A 22,496-nucleotide genomic window follows, 5' to 3' on the forward strand; every position below is an offset into this window, starting at 1 on the left:
TCAGGTACCCTTTGGAGTAGCCAGAGGCTGCTGACCAGAAGAGGCTTAAGCCAGTATTATAGATTAGGATCTAGTCTTGCTGAAGTTATAGGGAAAAATCTTCCCTTTCATTCCGATTTCATCGTCTTCTCATCTTCCTCTGCAGCAGCTATTTCATGTGGTAATAACACTGCTGGCAAGAGGCTGTCCCAGGCATCTTGTGGCAGAGTTCAGAGCCTCCTGAGGCTCCCCCCAGTGGCCTTCTTAAGCATTGCGCTTGGCTTCTTTGCGCTAGGGAGCTGCTGGTTTGCCGTGGCAGATGCGGGATGTAAGACGTTTAGTTCTTACATTGTAAGTCGTAGGAATAGCCTGGCTTGGAATCACGGCCTCCTGCCAGCAGCCTCCCCACCCAACCCCTTTTCTCTCTCTTTCTTCCGCCCCCCACCCTATTCTTATATTGTTTGCTTAGGATGTATTTCCAGGTTTCTCTGAGCTTCACATTTTTTTCCTTTTTTTTCTTTTGCTTCTCCCCCAAGTTCTGAAACTGAGTCCCTAACCAAGCTGGACCGGTTAGTATGCCCTCTTTCTTTTCTCTGCACGAGCGAGTGTGTGTCAGAGAGCGGTGTAACCGATGGCGTGGCTTTGCGTTGATTCCGCTTCTGTGGAAAAGTCCTCCTGCTTCTTTCTGTTCTGGTCATTGCATGGCTGCAGAGCTGTCCCGTGTCAAAGTGGAGAATGCGGAGGGTTGTGCGTGCGTGCTTGGTGTCGGCCGCTTCAGACTCTTGGCGTCCCCTTCCTTACCCCATCCCTCTCTGCTCCCTCTCTACAGTGGATGAGAAGCGGGGAGGGGGCGCCGGGACAGTGCAAAAGTTCTACTGTCTGAAAAGCCACCAGAGAGCTTGTTCTGTCCACCGTGGTTTTATGTCCCAGGTCTCTCTTTCCTGGCTCTTTACTGCCTTCCTCTGCCCCTTGACCTTTTCTCTCCAGCTGCCTTCTCCACACTTTCCCCTCTCTGTCCAGAGCTTCAGCCCTCAGGATGTTGGTCTTTTCACTGTGCTGCATTAAACCCACAGGAGTGAGCCCTTGGGAGCGTGTCACTTGGTACCCTTCAGTGGTTGGGTTTCCTGTCCTTCCCTTAGAGAAAATTGCCCAGTTTCCTAAAGGTGCTTTATAGTACCCTTTGAACGTTGGCAATTGGCGTGCACCTGAAAATACAGTTTGTTCTCTTCTCCGTACTTGGGGAACTCATACGAAGTGCCTTTGTGCACTTACTTGGAGGTATAAGTAAAATATAACCCCAGCTCTCCCAGTATAAGAAGATGGTTTTAACCTTTCCCTTTGTGTGTCCCCTCTGCCTACTGATCTATGGGGCACCTGAGCTTCGGGTCCCATTGCATCAAGACTGTTAAGCCCTTCTCAGGGATCCCTGCCACAGGCAGCAGGAGGAAGCACATTTATCCGCTTTGGGGAAGAAAAGCCCTGTCTTTGAGTTACGGATTATGAACATGGCCTCAGGTTGATCTCCGAGCAGGAGCCAGGTTTCTTCTGGCCTGTAATACAAGGAAACGATATGCATGGTGCCTGTGGCAGGCCTTATTGTGCTTTGATTTTGTGTTTGGCATTCATTAGCTGTCCCCAAGGTCCTCACGACTGTAGTCTGCAGGCTAAAGCACCAGGCAGAGAGAAGGGTTGTTGCACTCACACCACTTTTCTGTCTCCCTAGGCTGGTTGTGAGTTCTTTAGAAGCCCTGGAAAGCTGCTTTGCTGTTGGCCCAATCATCGAGAAGGTAAGTTACTTTTTTTTTTTTTTTTTGCAGTACGCGGGCCTCTCATTGCTGTGGCCTCTCCCGTTGCGGAGCACGGGCTCCGGACGCGCAGGCTCAGCGGCCATGGCTCACGGGCCCAGCCGCTCCGCGGCATGTGGGATCTTCCCGGACTGGGGCACGAACCCGTGTCCCTTGCATCGGCAGGCGGACTCTCAACCACTGCGCCACCAGGGAAGCCCCAAGTTACTTTTTTAAAGCACATGGGAGCTTTCTGAAGAGGCAGGAAGTCAGTGGAGTCATCAGAGGCCTCGAAGCCTTGCAGCTAAAGAACATTCATAGCATAATCTTGATTTGCAAAGATGCTCCAGAGGAGTCTTCAGCTTAAGGCCTTATGTCCTGCTTTTGGGGGACCCATAGTGAGAGTGTTTTGTACAATAGGATGAATAGTCAACGTTCTGATTAAAGAACATTGTTCTGGGAGTCATGACCTTGGACTCTCTTTACCTGTATTGTGGGAGGATTGTAATTTCTGAAATTCTTTGTTTTGCTCCTTGCGGTCCGTGGAGCCTAACCTAGTCCTGGTGGCCGAGAAGGGAGGAAGGCGTGGGGGGCAGCATGTGGGCAGTTTATCCTGCATGGATTTGGTGGGGTTAGTGACAACCCTGCTGTCTTCTGCATCAGGAGAGAAACAAGAATGCAGCTCAGGAGCTGGCCACTCTGCTGCTGTCCCTGCCAGCGCCTGCCAGTGTCCAGCAGCAGTCCAAGAGCCTTCTGGCCAGCCTGCACACCAGCCGCTCAGCCTATCACAGCCACAAGGTAATCAGGGGTGCCTTCTGTTGAAGCGTAAGTTGTGGTACTGACAGGGAATCAAGCAAGTTGGCTTTTTGGATGTAAAGCAAAGGCGTAGCAAAGTAAGGTGGGGAGAGGAGAGCGTTGAGATTAGACCCACACATCCTAAAGTTTCTCCTGAGAAGTTAATAACTATCACTCAAAATGAGGACAAGCCAGTAATGGGCCACTGGTTTGCATTCATTTTGTTCTGTTATCTAATTGGATCAGGAAGATTTAAGGAAGGGAGGGGAGGGATGCTTGAGGAGGGGTGGCTGCTCACTGGAAGAGTGGGGCGGGAAGTCACTCAGGAGGTCAGGGCTCCTGGTGTTTCCACTCCTGCAGCTGTGCCACAGCCCTCAGTGAGGTGTACTTGCTTGTGATGAATTTGGTAAGTGGTTGTTGGAGAGACTGAGGGGGAAATCTGGGGAGAGAGGGTCTCACCTATAAAAGTAAGTAGCGACTGAAGGCAGTAAGTTAGGCCAGTTTCTAAAAATGGGAGAGACTGTTGACAGTTCAGATCCGTGAGGAGGAAGCCGCCAGCCCAGATGCCTTGGTGCCTCCGACCCAGAGAGCTGAGAAGTGCGAGCTAACCTGCTGAACCTGTCAAGGAAAGGCGGTTTTGGAAACATAGCTTTGGTATGAACCTGCGAAGAAATGACTTCCATAGGGAGGAGAGCCGGGATGTTGTATGTAGCTCTGGAGAATTGGCTGGTATTTCTAGTTTTCCTATCATACTTCGGTACTGATTTCATGGCTTTTGATTTTTTTTTTTTTTTAAGCGTCTTTAGTGTTTTATTATATGAAGAAGTTGAACTGTGTTGGGCTGCTTTGAAGGTTTGTTCCAGGTAGTCAGTGGTAACTAACCTGTTCTCTTGAGAGGAGGTAGCCAGCCTGATGGTCTGTCGGTTCCCCTCTCCTCTGTGCTTTAGCGCCCAGGCCTTCCTTGCTTTTGGTTCATCCTCTGTGATTCTTTTGTTGTAGGATCAGGCCTTGCTGAGCAAAGCTGTGCAGTGTCTCAACACATCCAGCAAAGAAGGCAAGGATTTGGACCCTGAGGTCTTCCAGAGGCTGGTGATCACAGCTCGCTCCATTGCCATCATGCGCCCTAATAACCTTGTCCACTTTACGGAGTCAAAGCTGCCCCAGATGGAAACAGGTGAACTTGGCCTGTATGGCCGTGGTCCTGAAATCTGCTTGCTACACCACCTTCTTTACTCTCTCATCTTCTTCTTGTTCTCACTGGCTTCTGACTGACATCATGCTCTGAGACAGGGATTTTACTCTCTTGTCTTTATGTCTTGAAGGGCTTTTGACGTTAAAATTGTATCGTTCTAAGTAAATACTGTTTCCAGTACTTACTCCTTGGATTGCTCTTGAGTTTATTTAGTGCTCTGGACATCAGATACAATCTGTCTCCGAATTTACTACTTCTTTAAGATCTTCAGGGTAAAGTTAAGCTTGTGCCCTGGTTGCTTGAAAGTAATAGGATCATGTCTTTTGCTTTCGTGCTGTATTTCGTGCCAGTATTTTATTAATATCTGTAGCCTTTCTCAGTGCTTGATTCTATTTCCTCCTCTCTCCTCACATTGGCTGGGTACCAAACCTGCTTTGCTTTCATCAAATAGAGCTTATTGATGCCTTTACAGTTCTGTTATTTACATATTTCCATATGCTGTCATCATCCTGTTCCTCCTCTAATACTATAATTCACGAATCATTCTAGAAAATTGCAGATGTTCCCCTAGCTTTTAGAAGTTGAACAGTTGCACCTGAGATCTCTGAATCTGCTGTAAGCTCCTGAATGCTCCCCTTCTACTTAATTCTAACATACAATGTTTTCTGTGATATTCCTTTCCCAGACTGTTTTTTTCCTAGATGTGCCTGCTGGAGTCTAGGGATAGTTGGCATATTGACTGGGGCCCCACTTGAAACTCCCTCCCCAGGCAAGCTTCCTTGACCTGAGTTAACCTTAAAACAAATTAAATTCCATCTTAGATTTACCATCGTTAATAATTTTTTTTTCTCCTGCTTAGAAGGAGCGGATGAGGGGAGAGAACCTCAGAAACAGTTGGAGGGAGACTGCTGTAGTTTCATCACCCAGCTGGTGAACCACTTCTGGAAACTCCATGCATCCAAACCCAAGAATGCCTTCTTGGCACCTGCCTGCCTGCCAGGTATCATGTTAAAAGGGATACTTGATAGTGAAGCCTGATGTAAGTTTTTTCTTGGAACAGATTGAACTCTTCACCTTTAGCCTTCATCATCTGTCTCTTCCGGAGTGGGTATTTAGTGAATATTTAGGAAACAGAAGCCTGTGAGATCAATGTTCCTGATAGAGGAATTTAGCAGTGTAGCAGAGAAGTAGGACTTTCTTGTATCTCTCATGTCGGATTGAATACTTCACATAAAGAAGTGTGTGCGTGCGTGTGTCCTTAGTGGTGTTTATAATTGTTTTTAAAAAAGTCTTTGAGGGGACTACCCTGGTGGCGCAGTAGTTAAGAATCCGCCTGCTAGTGCAGGGGGCATGGGTTTGATCCCTGATCCGGGAAGATCCCACATGCCACGGAGCAACTAAGCCCGTGCGCCACAACTACTGAGCCTGTGCTCTAGAGCCCATGAGCCACAACTACTGAGCCCGTGTGCCTCAACTACTGAAGCCCGCGCACCTAGAGAGCATGCTTCGCAACAAGAGAAGCCACCGCAACGAGAAGCCCACTCGCCGCAACTAGAGAAAGCCCGCACGCAGCAACAAGGACCCAGTGCAGCCATAAACAAACAAATAAGTGAATTTATTTATTTAAAACAAAACCCAAAAAACATCATACTAGAGAATTATTTTATTTCTAAGCTACTGCTGCCTTTGGTATCTAACTTTTCACAGTAAGGTTTTTAGGTGGAAGAGTAATAAGGTTCTGAATAGCAATCTAGAAAAGTAGAAGGACCCCTATTACTCATTTGTGTTTGGACATTGCTTGGGCAGTAAACCCAAAAGGCCTGTTAGGGTCATCTTTATCACCTAAGGTTTGGAGATAGTAGGGAACATTCAGACTCTGCTCAGCTCTTCACATTTCTCTGTCCTGTCTCTTGATATCCATAGAGAGTAGACACCTATTTATTTCTGTGGTGCAGGATATTTGGAAAGGCTTTTGGAGACAGTTTGGGAGATTTAGGAGACTATTAATGAAACAAATCGGAAACAATGCCTACAGTCTACATTCTACGTGTGTGTGTTGTTTTGCTGTGTGTGCTTGTCATTTTCTTGTTAGCTTGACCTTTACGTGGGCATAAGAATTTGTACTTTTGTCTTTGACTGTCAAGCAGTTAGAAGTTTTTTCACCATCTATTTCTCCCCTTTAGGCCTAACTCATATTGAAGCTACCGTTAATGCTCTGGTAGACATTATCCATGGCTACTGTACCTGTGAGCTGGACTGTATTAATACAGCATCCAAGATATACATGCAGATGCTACTGTGTCCTGTACGTATCATTACAACCCCAGATAATCCTTACCTGGGAATGTCTGGAAAAATTTTTTTTATAAGTTTGCTAATTAATGAAATAAAACAGACTTAAAGGAGAGTGTAATGGGAATTAAGAATTTTACATATCAGTAAAACCTTTAACATCTTACTCATTCCATGGAAAGAAAGGTTTGAAAAGGGAATGGACTTGGTTTGTTTTATTCAGTGCTGAGTCCCCAGGGAATATGCTGATGGTTGCTTCATAGTTAATGCTAAGTAAGTATTAATTAAATGAGTACCTGAAGGAACATCATCAAGATCTATTTCCAGTGACTCTGGCATAGAAGCTAGTGTTGGAAGTACTGATTTTATAACAGAGCTAAGTGAGCCTGATCATCTGATGAAAAGCCAAAATCAATTTGTAGACAGCCAAAGGGACTTCAGGGCCAAATGACCTGCCAGTCTATTACCAGGAACTAAGATACAAGAATGTAGCATATGGGGCTTCTCTATGCTAGGTCAGGGAAATGGGCTTAACTGCTGACCTGATTCAGCAGGTTGCAGGTGAGAGCAGGCAGATCTTCCACATGCATGTGATTGTCCAAGAAAGGAAAGTGTTTATAGGCAGTTTCATGAATAATATTAAAACGTAAGAATGATGGTTTCCTTTCAACCTCAGGATCCTGCTGTGAGCTTCTCTTGTAAACAAGCTCTAATTCGAGTCCTAAGGCCGAGGAACAAGCGGAGACATGTGACGTTGCCCTCCTCCCCTCGAAGCAACACTCCAATGGGTAATGTGAGGTCTGGGTTTAGGCTTGTGCAAGTGTGGCGGGGGGAGAAGGGAAATAAAGCACTAGGACGTGCTGCTCATGTTGACCAAGGCCCTGGAGACTTCTGGTTATGTATCCATTGTTTTACGCCGCCTTGTTCCATGAAGAATTGAAGGTGGTGTATAAAAAACGCATAGTAAGTAGAATAAAAAGAAGGAACATCAAGGCCAGAGGAAAATAAAGGTACAGTAGTAAAATCAAGCCAAGAACATAAAACCTACATCACAAAGTCCTACATGGTTGTTAAGTGAAGATCTTATTTTTGGCTGAAAGCTTCCCAAAAGCCAGAGTGAAAATAAAATGAGAACAGTTCAAAAATCACAGTGACTAAAGAAAAAACCCACCATTTTTCAGGAAATGAAAAATTTCCCCGCATGAAAGCTCTTACATTAAGGGTCCATTTTGTTGCCTAATGGGTAGTATCTTCAGGGGACTTACCTACAATAAGATTGACAGTAAATTTCACAAGAGATTTCCCTCTTGATACACTTGGATACAAGTCAAGGACATAGCATTTAACATTTTAGGAAAAGCAGTTCTACCAATTGTCTAAATCTTAGCAGTAGTATATTGTGTAACTCTGGTTACTTGGTTTAGCTCAGAAGTTAAACTTCCAATGAAAGTCACATATATAGTTTAAAATTTTATTTTAGTCACGTGATAAAGAGTAAAAAGAAATATTTGAAATTAACTTACTGATAATTCCAATATATCAAAAATATTATTTCAACACATAATTAATATAAAAAATTATTAGTAAAATATTTTCCATTCTTAAAAATTTTTTTTGTACTGTCTTAAAAATCTAGTGCGGGGCGGTGGGTGGGAGGGAGGTCCAAGAAGGAGGGGATGTAGGTATACATACAGCTGATTCACTTCATTGTATAGCAGAAACTAACAACATTGTAAAGCAATTATACTCCAATAGTAAAAAAAATCTAGTGCATACTATATACGCTAACATCACATCTCCATGTGGACTAGCCACATTGTAACTAGTGGCTGTGGCTACTCTGTGGTCCGGTGCAGGTTTAGAGGAGCGCATGCAGCTTCACGACCTTCAGACAACCTTCCTTGAGTATCATTCATCTTAAGCTTTTGATGAGTCAGGCAACAGTTTGTGCATCTTTTCTCTGTGGAGAAGCTAGAGTCCGGATAGCTTATGTTTCCAGTTAAGGTCATGTCCACATACTTTTTCAGCCCATTGAGTGGAAGGCAAGGTCTCCATCCTTTTCTGATAATTAGGAGTCTAACCTGGGCTTCTCCCTTTTTAGAAGGCTTTTCCCCTTCATACAGAAGCTGGTCCGGGTAGGACCTGTAGTGCTGTGCTGAAAGAACCAGCTTTTATTCGATGGTTTCACATCACAATTGGTTCTTCTCTTAATGATTATGTAGTGTGAAAATCTCACTGACCCAGTTGTTTTGGGGGAAAAAAAGTAAGATAACACTCCAAGCTGCCATGACAGATAATAGAGAAACATCTCAATTGTATTATTTTCCCTGTCTTGTCCAGGTCTCTTGAGGGTTGGCACAAGTTCATGGGACCTGCTGGTCTTAGATTTTTCTGCTTTATGGAATCCAAGCATTTTTGTTTTTGTTTTCCTTCATCAGCTGGAAAAGACTTCTCCTAAGTGGAGCAGGCTGTCACTGCCAGCCCCACCTTCCCAGATCCTGCTAGGTCCAGGAAGCAGGAGAACAAGGCCAGGCACGGCTCCCTGGAATTTATCTCTAAAGCACAGGGCACTAGCTGGTAGCTTGCTTGTCTTGGTTTTTGTTTGCTATGCAATAGCTTATCTTACCACACGCCGAGGGAGGAAAGAGCAAGCACCTTCAGGTGACTGGGGTTTCTTTGACTCAGGAGACAAGGATGATGATGACGATGATGACGCAGATGAGAAAATGCAGTCGTCAGGGATCCCGAATGGTGGTCACATCCGTCAGGAAAGCCAGGAACAGAGTGAGGTGGACCATGGAGATTTTGAGATGGTGGTGAGTCTCTGGCAGCAGGAGAGGGGAGGAGGAGCCTCAGAACTCTCCTCTAGCTCTTATTCAGTGGACTTCCACAAGCTGCCGTTTACCACGGGACACTGACAGAGCTTTCTCTCTGCAGTCTGAGTCGATGGTCCTGGAGACAGCTGAAAATGTCAACAATGGCAACCCCTCTCCCCTGGAGGCCCTGCTGGCAGGCGCAGAGGGCTTCCCCCCCATGCTGGACATCCCGCCTGATGCAGATGACGAGACCATGGTTGAACTAGCCATTGCCCTGAGCCTGCAGCAGGACCAGCAAGGTAGAAGGCAATGCCAGGAACACAGTGGCCCGTTGGCCTTGCACAGGAAAGAGGGTTTGGCAGTTACTGATATCCAGCTGACTTAGCTCGTCCCCAGATTTGGGGAGAGGTTGATCTGGGTGAGAGCTGTTCAGAGATACAGGTGGAGAGTGAGAGGGATCACGGTGGGATTTTTAGTCTGGGAGCCAATCTCATAGTTTCTGTTAGTTTGGTCTTTTGGATTGTTTCCTCCCAAATCTGTTAGATTCCTCCAGCCTGTGTCCTGCCTGAGCTGAAGGAAGGCTTCCACCATCTCTGTAACTAAATTTGGTGGGTGGACAGCAATGGCTGTTGAGTAACTTCCTCTAGGCCAAAGGGGGTCACACGCTGGTGAGTTTAGACTCCTGAGGGCAGCAGGTGGCCAAGCGGCGCTGTGGATGGGGTCTGGAGGGGATGCTGTGCTCACTCTCCACTTGTTTCCCAGGCAGCAGCAGCAGTGCCCTGGGCCTGCAGAGCCTGGGGCTGTCCGGCCAGGCACCCAGCTCTTCCTCTCTGGACGCAGGAACCCTCTCTGACACCACAGCATCAGGTAACTGTCCACAGCAAGGAGCGCGGCTCAGGGCCCCAGGACCCTCAGGCCTCGTTTCCAACGCTGTGAGAGTGTAATGGGCAGCTGCTTTGACAGGCCATCCTGGACTTCCTGCTTGTGCCTTTGCTTTAGAAATGCGGGTGTGGAAGGCATAGTGATGCAGCTTGGCAAAGGCATTCATGGCTCTGCTTCCCTACACTTTGCATGCTGCCTGGCTTCAGCTAATTCCCCAAGGAAAGGCCAAGAGAACAGCTTGCAGGTTGATCGGCTTTAGAGCTTAAATCACAGCTTTCAGGGTTCTTCACCAGAGTTCTAACATTTTAGACAGTTTCAAAAGGGAGACAAGAAATGGAGCTCAAACCTTTTAACTTTTTTCTCTTCATCTGCAAATAAAAGTGAACCTACAAGAAGCTGAGTTACACTTCAGGTCAGCGTGGGATCTGAGCTTGGTGGGTAGGGTTTTTATGGACAATTCAAATGCATAGGAAATCTTCAGACCTCATTTTGTGTGTACTTTCAATCACTTTTCCTAATCTGATAAAAAAAAAATATGTCCTGAGCGGAGAGTTGGACCAAATAGAGGAGGATGGAACATCTGAACAATCTACTGGAAAATCAGCCCCTGAGTAATTTAAGGGTTGATTGAGAGTTTTCAGACTGATGTGTCCCTCTATTTGTTTCTTTTTTTTTTTTCTTTGTTTTTTTGTTTTGGGCGTTTTATCTTGGATAGATAAGAAAGGGAGAAACTGGCTGTCCCCTCTCGCCTGCTGTCGTGGCTTGTTGCTTTCCTTAGGTCTCTTTAGTTGCTGTCATTTCAGGCTTGGGGGTCACTGTTGTGCTGTGCCAGTTATGTTCCTACTGTGCTCTGTGGCTGTCTTGGCTTTTCTCCCCCATGTATCTCATCCAGCATTTTCCTCCTGTCTCAGCTCAGCCCTGATCCTGGATGCTGTGGCTGTCTCTGGGGAATTTCCTTGCTTCGTTATTAGCATCTGATGAGGATGATTAGGAAGTTTGAAATTTCCGAATGAGCTCCCCTCTGGACCATCTGATTAAAAAAACAGACAGGGTTGATTTGAGAGCTCATGATAAGTGATTTCCTAGCATAAGCATAAATTGATTGCAAAACAAATCTCATGAAAATTCAGAATCTATGCTTTTGAATGGTAATGGCTATTTTCCAATCTCAGCAGGTGTCAGTAACACCTAGACTATGGTGACCGTGAAGCATTTTAGCTAGAAAACTGAGTGTCCACGTCACAGATTCTTCTTGAATCTCTGCACTGTTTTACTTGCACTGTGATGTAACAGCGAAGGAAATGCCCAGTGAACTGGGTTTTCACTTCTGTCTAAGTACTGTTTGCAATGCACCATGTATAGTGTTTGTTCCTGTTAGTGATTAACCAGCAAAGCAAATCCTTCCCTTTTTTCTTTGACAACAGGATGTATAAACTGCATTGTGTCTTCTGCACTATGTAGTTTGATGCTTTTGCCCCGAAGAGGGGTTTTTACCTGTAACAGCTCTCGTTACTCTCTCAGCTCCAGCCTCAGACGACGAGGGCAGCACAGCAGCAACTGATGGTTCCACCCTTCGGACCTCCCCTGCTGACCACGGTGGTAGTGTGGGCTCGGAGAGCGGGGGAAGTGCAGTGGACTCGGTGGCTGGCGAGCACAGTGGTAATGTGGCTGGAGGTCCTGATATCCTTGGGCAGAGAGGGTGGGGACAAAATAGAAATCCCTGCCTGGGCCCTAGGATTGGTTTCCGCAAGGGGAAGTTTAATTATCTGTTAGTGGAAGAAAGAAATGACATACATAATCCCAAATCATGATTAATTGAAAACAATTATGGTATGACTTTGAAATCAGTCCTACGGTGGTTTTTGCTGCTTCTGTTGGGGAAGAGATTTTGGGCAGTCCCATTGTTAATGATCTGGTATATTAATATAGCAGGCCATCTGTACTAACTGGTGGGGGTTGGGATTCTAGAATGAGGAAGCATGACAAGCCATTTTGGTTTGATCTCAAAAATCAGTCTCTGCTTAAAAATTGGATATGAAAATTTTTTGTGGAAGAGATATAGAGTAGCTGATAATTTTGAGATTCCCAAATCAGTATATGTTTCTTCTGGAGTATGAGATGGAAATTTATCCACAGTTGAGATTAATTGTTCTTGTGGGTGGATCTTCTGTTCTTTGGGTACCCAGAAGAGTCATTTAGTCATTTAGTCCTGTGGGACCAAAATCGTGAATTCAATCCTTATTGACCTTCACACAGAAGAAAAAAATTTTCTAAAGCTACCAGTCAGGTAATTGCTGACTTCAGAATGCACTGGATTCCACTGTGCTTTGGGAGTTGATTTGCACTTTTTAAACCATTTCCCTCTAGTATCTGGCCGGAGCAGTGCTTATGGTGATGCCACAGCAGAGGGGCATCCGGCTGGACCAGGAAGTGTCAGTTCAAGCACTGGCGCCATCAGCACCACCACCGGACATCAGGAAGGAGATGGCTCCGAGGGAGAAGGAGAAGGGGAAGGGGAAGGAGATGTCCACGCTAGCAACAGGTCAGGAGCTGGCCACTTGCACTCAAGAGGCTTTCCTAGGGGAGAATGTTTCAGGAATAGGATGATGGATCAGTTGCAGGAGGTGGAGTGGTGATAACAGTTTATTTCTTTTGAAATGTAAAGGTAATAGACTCGTGAAACAGTGTAAAAACCTTAAGAAGTGTTCTAGGTCTGTCTTCTGGTCCTAATTAGAATTTCATCAAATCAATTGCAGAGAGAATAGAAAGTGGTTCTTCGCGTAGGGCCCCCCTATATCCCTTAGTAAAGGGATTGTCGTAAAAACACGTATCCTCCTCAGTCAAATCTTTCTTGTTTCATCATTAACCATACACTCATTTTGTAGCATTCTTTTTATAAGTGACACTGTTCTGGGCTCAAAAGTGATAGTGATTAAGTAAATACTAGAAATAACTGCTTTTCAGCATGTTTATTAGGTAATAGAGAGATCAAACAGCAAGTACAAGTTTATGACTAGAAATACCAGTGGTGGGGCGTTTGGCATATTGAAAGTAACCCATAAAGTCCTAATCCAGGCCCCTGAAGAAATTCTGGTGGTGTTTGGTACTGGATTGGTGGAGGAATGTTAATGTTAAACCAGGAGGTGACTAGAGAAATAGAAGAGGAGGAAGGAAAGAAACCTAAGAATATACTCGTGATACAACGTTTGTTAAATTTGGTGAGGCCCATAGTTATTGCATTAGTGCAGAAATCAGTATTTTGAACTGAATGATTTCTATCAGAAAAAGAGGTAACTGAACAGTCAGGGATCGGAGACATTTTGGGAGAGCATCAGTGAGTGTTTCCTCTATTCCCTGTGTCTTTCCACTTAAACTCTTGCAGCATCCCTTTGGGGAAGATGACCTCTGGCTCAGTTAACTGATGATATTTTGATGGGATTTGTTTCTTAACTGCTTAACCTAAAAGGCATTTTCTACTTAATCTTTTTTTTTCCTCTTCATGTGATTTCTAGGTTCATGTGTTCAGATAATGTGATCTTTGTGATTTTTGGTTCTTTGAAGTTTATTTTTCAAAATATTTTTAATCCAGTCTATCTTTGCTTTTTAATTGGAACAGTTAAGTTCGTTTATAACTAATGTTAATTACTAATATAGTTGAATTTATTTTGTGCTTCTTATTTGTTCTGCTTGTTTCTGTGTTTCTTTTTCTTTGTAGCCCTCTTGTGGGTTGATTTGCTCTTTTCTCATTCCCCCCTGCCCCAACTTTGCAAGTTTGGAGGTCGTTCACTCTGTTTCCAGTCTTTTAGTAGTTATACTAATCACTTCAACATGCATACTTAACCAAAACTAAAGTTAACTAAGAGCTATATCTTCTTTTTGAATGAGTATCTTAGAATACTTTGCTCATTCTTATCAATTTAAGCAATTATATTTGTGTTTTCAGAAAAGTCTTTTTAAAGCTTTCAAGATATTATTGCTCTTTTATATAATTTACGTAGTCAGTGTCTGTTTAGATTTGCTCACATGTTTACCACTTTCTATGCCCATGTTTTCTTTGTGCATCTCAGACCTTCCATCTAGGATCATTTCCTTCCTGAAGTATGTCATTTAGATTTTCCTTTAGGGGAGGTCCCCTGGTTTCAAAATCTCAGGTTTTGTTAGTCTGGAAATGTCTTTATTTAACTTACATTTTGTGGATGTATTTTTGATGGGTATACAATTTTGTGTTGATGGTTTTATCCTCCCAGAATTGAAAATGGTATCCATTGTTATTGCCAATGAGATGTCACCTGCTGTTACAATTATTGCTTCTTTGAAAACAATGTCTTTACTGCTGCTTTTAAGGTCTTTATCTTGTCACTGTTATTTGTAGTTTTACTAGGATAGGCTTAGGATGGATTTCTTTACATTTGTCCTGCTTGAATGTTTGGGTTAGTGTCTTTTATTAATTCTAGAAACTTCTCATTCATTAATCTCATTCAAATATCTCGTTCATTAATCTCATTGGGCATTGCTTCTGCCTCATTTTCTGTTATTTCTCTTTCTGGGACTTCAGTAGATGTTAGACCATCATATTCTCTTCATGTATCTTAATATCTCTTTTCTGTCTTTTTTAAATTCCTCTGCTTAGTTATTTATAGTTTCCTAAGATTTATTTGAGTGACATCAGAAAACATCAAATACATAGTTATAGGTTTGGAAGATATATAACACTTCTACACTGAAAACTATAAAAGCTAATTGAGAGGAATGAAAGAAGATCTAAATAGATGAAGGGATATACCATGTTATGGATTGAAAGACTCATTATTATAAAGATAACAATTGTCTTAACAGTGATACAGGTTCAGTATAATCCCAGTCACAAATCTTAGCTGGCTTTATATATGTGTCAAAACTGACAAGCTGATCCTGACATTTATTTGGAAGAGCAAGGGACTAAGATTAGCTAAGGCAATATAGAAGGAAACCCACAAAATTAGAGGACCACACAACTGTAGCTTATAAAGCTGTGCTCAGTAAGACAGTGGGATATCGGTGCAAGGATAGACAAAATAGATTAACGAAACAGACTAGGGTTCAGAAACAGATTCACACATACATAGTGACCTGATTTATGACACGATGAGACTTCTGTACAGTGGAAGAAAGATGGTCTTTTCAATCAATGGCAATAGGTTGGTTGGAAATTAATATGGAATAAAATGAGTCTTGACCTGATCATACACAAAAATCAGTTGCTATGGATTTAAACACAAAAGGTAACACCCTACTGGTTTTAGAAGACAAAATATCTTCATGACTTAGGGTGGGCAAAGATTTCTTAAATAGGACACAAAAAGTGTTAACCAAAAGGAAAAAGATACATAGATTAGACTATATTTCAGCAGCTGATTCTTTCTTTCCTCCTTTTGTCTCAGCGTCAGGATTTGAGTCAGCTAATTTTTTTTGCAGACTCCTGTATGGGGAAAAAGTGGTACGGGGGGAAGTGGTATATTTGTTTACTTTTAAACTCAGGGTGTAGCCTTCTGTGTTTTTTTATGAGATTCTCTTAGAAGACCCTCCTCACTTGGGGCAGATTCTAGGCGTCTTTTCCTAGTCCAGACGCCTTGTAAGGTCCTAGCACCCTGATGTACAAGTTGCCTTTAGTGCATCATAGCCTCAAGTTTTCGGATGCCCTGAAATCAGTCTCAGGGCTCTGCTTACCCCTCTGGATTTCTGTCTTCACTCATTTCCTGGCCTAATAATTTCTTGATTGCTGGTGAGCTCATTATTGCTTTTATTTTGACCTTGTATTCTGTGATCTTTCTAAATTCACTTAAATTCTAATTATCGGTTTTGATAATTAGATTAATCCTAATTATGGGTTTGGTAATTAGATTAATTCTTACCACAGATTCTGCATGAACAATCTTGTCTCCTGTAAATAATGACATTCAACTTTCTTCCCTTCAATCTTTACACTTTTTAACTGTTTTCTCTTGCCTTATTGTATTGGGTAGGAGAGAAGTAGTGATGGTGGAAATCCTTACCTCATTCCCAGACACAGGAGGAAAGGTTTCCTATTTTACCATGAAGTGTGATGTTAACTAGAAGGTTTCCTAGGATATTCTTTTTATTTATTTATTTAATTTTTTTTTGTGTGTGTGTGTGTGGTACGCGGGCCTCTCACTGCTGTGACCTCTCCCGTTGCGGAGCACAGGCTCCGGACGCGCAGGCTCAGCGGCCATGGCTCACGGGCCCAGCCACTCCACGGCATGTGGGATCTTCCCAGACCGGGGCACGAACCCATGTCCCCTGCATCGGCAGGCGGACTCTCAACCACTGCACCACCAGGGAAGCCCTTCTAGGATATTCTTTATCAAATTAAGTTCTGTTAGTAGTTTGCTGGGAGATATTTTATCTTGGGTTGGTTTTTGAAGCTTTCCGGTTGCTTTTGTGGCGCTTAGTTGATTATGTTTTTCTCCTTTATTCTGTTTAAGGTTGTAAATTACAGTAATTGATATTTTCCATTATCAAACCAACCTTCTGGGGACACCTGATCGTGATGTCTTACCCTTTGCATCACTGGGTTTGATTTGCTGATATTTTATTTAGGCCTGTAATTTTTCTTCTTTGAAGTGTTTTTGTCAGGTATCGGTGTTCATGTTATTCTGGCCTCATAAAGTAAGTGAGGACATGTTTCCCATTTCTCTGTTCTCTACAAGAGTTTGTGTAAGATTGGTTTTATTTCGTCTGAATTCTTGGAAAAATTGAGCTGTGAAGTCACCTGGGTCTCTAAGGGAAGACTTTCAACTATAGATTCATTCTTTAAATGACACAGAATTATTACTGTTTCTTCACGTGTCAATTTTGGTATGTTGTGCTTTTCAAGGAATTCATTCATTTTACTGGCATAAAGTTGTTCATAATATACCTTATCATCCTTTTAATGTCTTTAGGATTTGTAGTGATATACCTTTTTTCATTTCTAGTATGGGTAACGAATATTTTTCCCCAAAAAAGTCAGTCTTGCTAGAAGTTATCAACTTTATTTACAAAGAACCAACATTTGGCTTTGATTTTTCTCTGTTGTATGCCTACTTTCTGTTTCATTTCCACTCTTGATTATTTCCTTTCTCTTCTTACTAACTTTTTTGTTTTAGTATCTTAATTTTTGGTGGGGGGGGATAATTTTCTGGGGTTTTTTTTTAGCGTTGTAAGATGGAAGGTTAAATCATTGATTTTAAACCTTTCTTTTTCAATACATATTTGAAGCTATATATTTCTCTCTAAAATTCCCTTTAACATTGCTTTGGCTGGAGCTCACATATTTTTATACGTTGTATTTTCATTGCTGTTCAGTTCAAAATGTTTTCTAAATTCTTTTGTAATTTAGTCTTTGGCCCATGGGCTATTTAGAAATATGTTGCCAAATTTCCAAACATTTGGGGATTTTCTAATTATTTTTCTGTTATTGATTGACAGTTTAATTTACTGTGGTTGGGGAACATACTATGTGATTTCGATCCTTTGAAATTTCTTGAGACTCATTATTTCGAAAATGTTGTTACATCTTCTTAGGATTTTCATTTGTTTTTAGCTGGAGGGTCAATTTAGGTAACCTAGCCATATTGCTAATGAAATTCTCTAAAGTTGTTTTAAGTTAACTGTATTTTTCAGGAATAAGTTAGTTAAAGAATTGTTAAGTAACTTATTGTTTTAAATAATAGAATAACTGAATTGGTTTTACTTTGTCACGAGGAGGGAATTGTAACTTTGGTACACTGTTTAATTTTTTTGTTAAGTGGCAGGAGTACTAGTGTCTTAAGAGTTTGAAAAGTCAGTAATCTGGCATGATCTTGGTCCAGATCCAGACTCTACTCATTATGTTGGCTCTTTCCTTTCTGTATGTATTCACATGCACGTTCTCCAAATTTGAGGATTTTAATCCATCTCAGAACTTGTTATGTTTTATCCTAAAAGTATTAAGCTGCTGCTGTCATCTCACCTTTCATCACTTGTACCTTATCTGTTCCTGAGCAATTTTATTCATTTGTAGTCCTCACACAACTGGTCTAATTATTTGAAGATGCATGCCTGGGCTTTTGTGTATTACTATATTCTGAAGGTTGTTTAGCTCATTCCTTCAAGTTCTTTTTGGAACAGTTGTCATTTATTATTCAAGACTCTATTTTCATTCAGACTTTTATTATACTGAAAATATTCTGGATACCTGCTAGGATATGGAATGCATGAAAATCACACTTAAAAAATATGAAGGCATGTGGTTTCTTACACACGTAAAGTAAAATGAAGCAAAATGGTTTATTAATTTTGAGAGTGAATCCGTGAATTGATTTAGCAAATGCACTGTTAATCTGTGTAAGATTGTGTTAGGTGAGACTGCCAGCCCACTTGTTGACAAGACCCTAATTAATTTTCATATTGGTCCTCTTGCATCAGCACATCCACTAGCGATCCAGAAGCACACGTTTGTTACACTACAGAAGCCCAGCTGTATATCTGCAGGTGAAGAAGGCTAGGTAGTGGCCAACTGCATATGTGGGAGAACTCACGGTTCTAGTATTGATGCTGAGATTGAATTTTATACTAGGAAAAATGATGACTAAGCTGTGAGAGGGCAAAGCAGTGACTGGCCTTCCTAAGGACTTGGGAAGCAAGAAAAAAGGGCTAGGTCACTATACAATTGGATGATGTAAAATTTGTAGACGGGAGAATTCCAGAAAATAATGCCTGGAGGCAGAATAGGGCCACGTGTTGGGAAAAGCCATAGAGCTTACTGTTGAAGGTTTGGTTTGAATAGTGAGAACAGCTAGGACCTGGTTGCTTGAGAAATATCTTAACTTTCCTGTAGTAAGTTTTCAGTACCATCAGTTGTATCTTGGAATAGTTTTGCTCCACTTTAACAGAGTGAGATTTTTCCTTCTATGTTGCTGGTACACCAAAGGCATGTCTTAACAGTTTTTTTTTAATGCTAGGATTGTTCCTAAGAAGTAGCTTCCTTATTTACGTCAGTGGCAGGAGGAAAGAACTATATTCAGCTGGTTAGTGTTTGTGTATTAGCTCATGTTTCATGTATTTTCCCTGGTCTTGTAGGCTGCACATGGTCCGTCTGATGCTGTTGGAGAGACTACTGCAAACTTTGCCCCAGTTACGAAGTGTTGGAGGTGTCCGGGCCATTCCATACATGCAGGTATCCCTCAGTTCACTTGGGTCTGTCACATCAGAGTTGGACCATCCTTAAGCATGCTCACAGCTCTCCTTCTGAGGCTCTGTAAGACTTGGTTTGGTATTAGCTCATAGAATAATGGATGTAATTTTGAATTGCAAGTTATAGCCCTTCATTTTATAGATGAGAAGGCCGAGGATCAGAGAATGAAATTAAAAATTTTCTACAGCCATCCAGCTAGTTATTGACAGAGCCAGGAACAAAAGTCTGCTCCAGAGATTCTTAGTGTCTAGTAACTCTTTTTTTTTTTTTTTTTTTTTTTGCGGTACGCGGGCCTCTCACTGTTGCGGCCTCTCCTGTTGCGGAGCACAGGCTCCGGGCATGCAGGCTCAGTGGTCATGGCTCACGGGCCCAGCCGCTCCGTGGCACGTGGGATCTTCCCGGACCGGGGCACGAACCTATGTCCCCTGCATTGGCAGGCGGACTCTCAACCACTGCACCACCAGGGAAGCCCTAGTAACTCTTTATTAATATTAGTAGTAGAGTGTCGTCTGATAGCTGTTCCCCCACTAGCTGCCTTCGTCTTAGGCAAAATTGTTCTTTAATTAGAATACCACAGTGCCATTTCTTAAGCCACTTTGGCTGGATATAGTATAGTGTAGGCTAGTCAATTAGTTTTGCAGAACATTTTCTGTGATGCCAAGGGTAGCATATGCCATAATTTGACTCTTCTGACTCTGGACACTTCAACTTTGGTTACCTTAGGACTTAGAGAACCTTTTCATGGATTATTGTTATGATTGACAGGGCAGTCAGGAAGACTGGGATTTCTTCTGAAACACCTTCTGTTTAGAATTGTTCTTTAGGGAATCGGCTTTCATGTTTTATCTCTCTGTTGACGTCCAGGTCATTCTGATGCTTACTACAGATCTGGATGGAGAAGATGAGAAAGACAAGGGGGCCCTGGACAACCTGCTCTCCCAGCTTATTGCTGAACTGGGCATGGATAAGAAGGTGAAATTTGAGAGTCATACTGTGTGAGAGGCAGGGATTGGCTGAGATCAGTTTTCAGTTTTTCATTCCTCTCTTAGAGGAACTTCACCTAATTTCAAGGGGTGACCCTCCACTGAGGGCTCCAGTTGTGTTGATTCATCAGAAACGTTTTTAGTGCCTGCTTTGGCCCTGGCATACTTTTGGCTCTGGCTATAAATGAGGAACAAGACCAAGTCCCTGTCCTCATAGACCTTTTGTAGCTCCACAGGGTGAAAACAATGAAGTGGTTGTTTGTATCTTAACATGGCTTCCTAGGTGTATCAGACTCTAGATCATCCACATATAGACCACAGGTATATTGGAGCTTGTTTTGTCTCTGAGTCCAAGTGAGGCAATCTTGTTGAGAGGACGCCTCAAGGTTAAAGTAAGTGTGGTCTTCTGGGCTCCGCCTCTGTCCCCAGGACGTCTCCAAGAAGAACGAACGCAGTGCTCTGAATGAGGTCCATCTGGTGGTGATGAGACTCCTGAGTGTCTTCATGTCCAGGACCAAATCCGGATCCAAGTCTTCCATATGCGAGGTATCTTGCTTTGGGCTAATGGGTGTGGGGAAAGGAAAGAGGATTGTCTGGTTGGCACTCGGACAGTGGGCAGAGGCCTCTGTTAGAGCCAGGCCATTGTCGCTTGAGAGCAGTAGCATTCTAAGCTGCCACCGCTCAGGGGCAGAGCATCTACCTTTCTCGGGGTCCCTTCCAAGCTCTGATCTTTTCCAACAATCCCTCCACTGGGGGCGGTTAAAGCGTTTGGAAGTTCCATTATTGAAAAGCAGGAGACTGTTCTGCAAGGCGCAGAGTGGCTAAGAGGATTCCCCTCCTGTATGTTGCTATAAGGTATGGTAATAGAGCAGAGAGAAAGCAGTGGTGTGTGGTGGAAAGGAGATTAACACAAAGCAGAGAAGGTAGAAATGGGGCTGAACTGCATCCAATCTTAATGAGCTTCTGAGCTGTGTGGGTGGCTGGGGCTTGCCAGGCTCTCCTAATGGTTTTATTTACAGTAGCTTTTCTCCCGCTTTTCTGTTCATGTGATCACTCACCCCATCTCCTTTGGAATCTGGTTCTATGGGAAGAGCCTCTACTAGGAGGGTGGGGCTGCAAAGAATGCCTATAGTGGAAAGTTTTCTCTCTTTTTAACATAGATGGGCTTCTTTTCTAGCTGCCCAAGGAGAAAGAGAAAACTCTTCCCTGCAGGTGGAAGGGTTATCTAATCCTGGCCTCCTTGGCCTCTGGCACATATGTGTAGGGAGATTAGATTTGGGAACTGGTGTTCCTTTGTTTTCTCTTACCATGCTGCTGTTCAGAAGAGTGGGGGAAATGTTTGAGTTAGTCGGGAAACGTTTTTTTGTTTTTTTTTTATTTTTTACTTTTTTGCGGTATGCGGGCCTCTCACTGTTGTGGCCTCTCCTGTTGCGGAGCACGGGCTCCGGACGCGCAGGCTCAGCGGCCATGGCTCACTGGCCCAGCCGCTCCGTGGCATGTGGGATCCTCCTGGACCGGGGCACAAACCCATGTCCCCTGCATCGGCAGGCGGACTCTCAACCAATGTGCCACCAGGGAAGCCCGTAGTCGGGAAACTTTTAACTCAAGAGACTGACTCCCTCAGTTCCATGACAGCTTCTCCTAAGGCTGTTGTGAGTGCGTTTCCTACCCCCAACACTCAGCTGAATGCCACACTGTTCTACAGGCCATTCTTAGCTTCTCCCTGGTTTTTCCCCAGTCATCTTCCCTCATCTCCAGTGCCACAGCAGCAGCCCTGCTGAGCTCTGGCGCTGTGGACTACTGCCTGCACGTGCTCAAGTCCCTGCTGGAGTACTGGAAGAGCCAGCAGAACGATGAGGAACCCGTGGCTACCAGCCAGCTGCTGAAACCACATACTACGTCATCCCCACCCGACATGAGCCCATTCTTCCTCCGCCAGTATGTGAAGGTGAGGTCCTTCCCCGGGCAGTGAACCACTCCTGTCCCTCATCTAGGGCACTGTCCTCTTCAGTCTCAGTGAGTAGCGCTGAAGGAGCCGAGGATGTCACATACTCCCCCTGCTGTTACAGGATGCCCTAGTTTAGAAGATGGGCTTTCTGGTCAGGTGAGTCTGGGAACATGTCCCTCGGGAACAAGTGTTCCCACTTACCAGCCATGAAGCTTGGAGAAGTTCTATCTAACCGTAGTAAGCCTCAGTTGGCACACCTGGAAAATGAGCATACACATGGTATCTGCTTTATAGAGTTGTTGTGAGCATTGGATGAGGTGATGTTTGTAAAGCGCAGTGCCTAGCACATAGCAGTGCTCAATAAATGTTAATTATTATTACCATTTCTGTTCCATTGGAGGAGTCCGTGTAGTGGAGCAAGATGGCCTGGGGTAGCTGTGCTGCTTATTGCATACTCAGGACTGCTTCGAATAGTATGGGAGTATAACAGGGCACAAATTGTGAATCTGGTCATGTCCTTCTCTTTGTATAACCTTCTAGTGGTTTTCCATAACTTTTCAGCCAAAAAGTTCTTTGCCGATCCAGCTATCTACTTAACTCTCTACTTTATC

The 22,496-nt window shown here is 43.4% G+C and overlaps 1 protein-coding gene across 7 annotated transcripts in view; it reads left to right on the top strand.

The window, feature by feature from the left end:
• The window catches only part of UBR4 (ubiquitin protein ligase E3 component n-recognin 4), a 128,642-nt gene that overhangs the window by 54,059 nt on the left and 52,087 nt on the right, over positions 1-22,496 (top strand). Inside the window, exons 50-66 of one of the 7 annotated variants that reach the window (XM_060310362.1) lie at positions 516-548; positions 1,703-1,766; positions 2,427-2,561; positions 3,558-3,732; positions 4,436-4,519; positions 4,610-4,750; positions 5,934-6,055; positions 6,719-6,830; positions 8,728-8,858; positions 8,980-9,157; positions 9,621-9,725; positions 11,262-11,399; positions 12,108-12,282; positions 18,840-18,936; positions 19,819-19,926; positions 20,367-20,483; positions 21,676-21,885. In XM_060310362.1, the coding sequence (XP_060166345.1) occupies positions 516-548; positions 1,703-1,766; positions 2,427-2,561; positions 3,558-3,732; positions 4,436-4,519; positions 4,610-4,750; positions 5,934-6,055; positions 6,719-6,830; positions 8,728-8,858; positions 8,980-9,157; positions 9,621-9,725; positions 11,262-11,399; positions 12,108-12,282; positions 18,840-18,936; positions 19,819-19,926; positions 20,367-20,483; positions 21,676-21,885 (2,125 nt within the window). The remainder of the gene's footprint in view (positions 1-515; positions 549-1,702; positions 1,767-2,426; positions 2,562-3,557; positions 3,733-4,435; positions 4,520-4,609; positions 4,751-5,933; positions 6,056-6,718; positions 6,831-8,727; positions 8,859-8,979; positions 9,158-9,620; positions 9,726-11,261; positions 11,400-12,107; positions 12,283-18,839; positions 18,937-19,818; positions 19,927-20,366; positions 20,484-21,675; positions 21,886-22,496) is intronic. The other 6 variants (XM_060310369.1, XM_060310384.1, XM_060310386.1 and 3 more) reach the window with 6 other exon arrangements.

This window comes from Globicephala melas, chromosome 1, assembly GCF_963455315.2.
Source record: "Globicephala melas chromosome 1, mGloMel1.2, whole genome shotgun sequence".
Lineage (NCBI taxonomy): Eukaryota > Metazoa > Chordata > Mammalia > Artiodactyla > Delphinidae > Globicephala > Globicephala melas.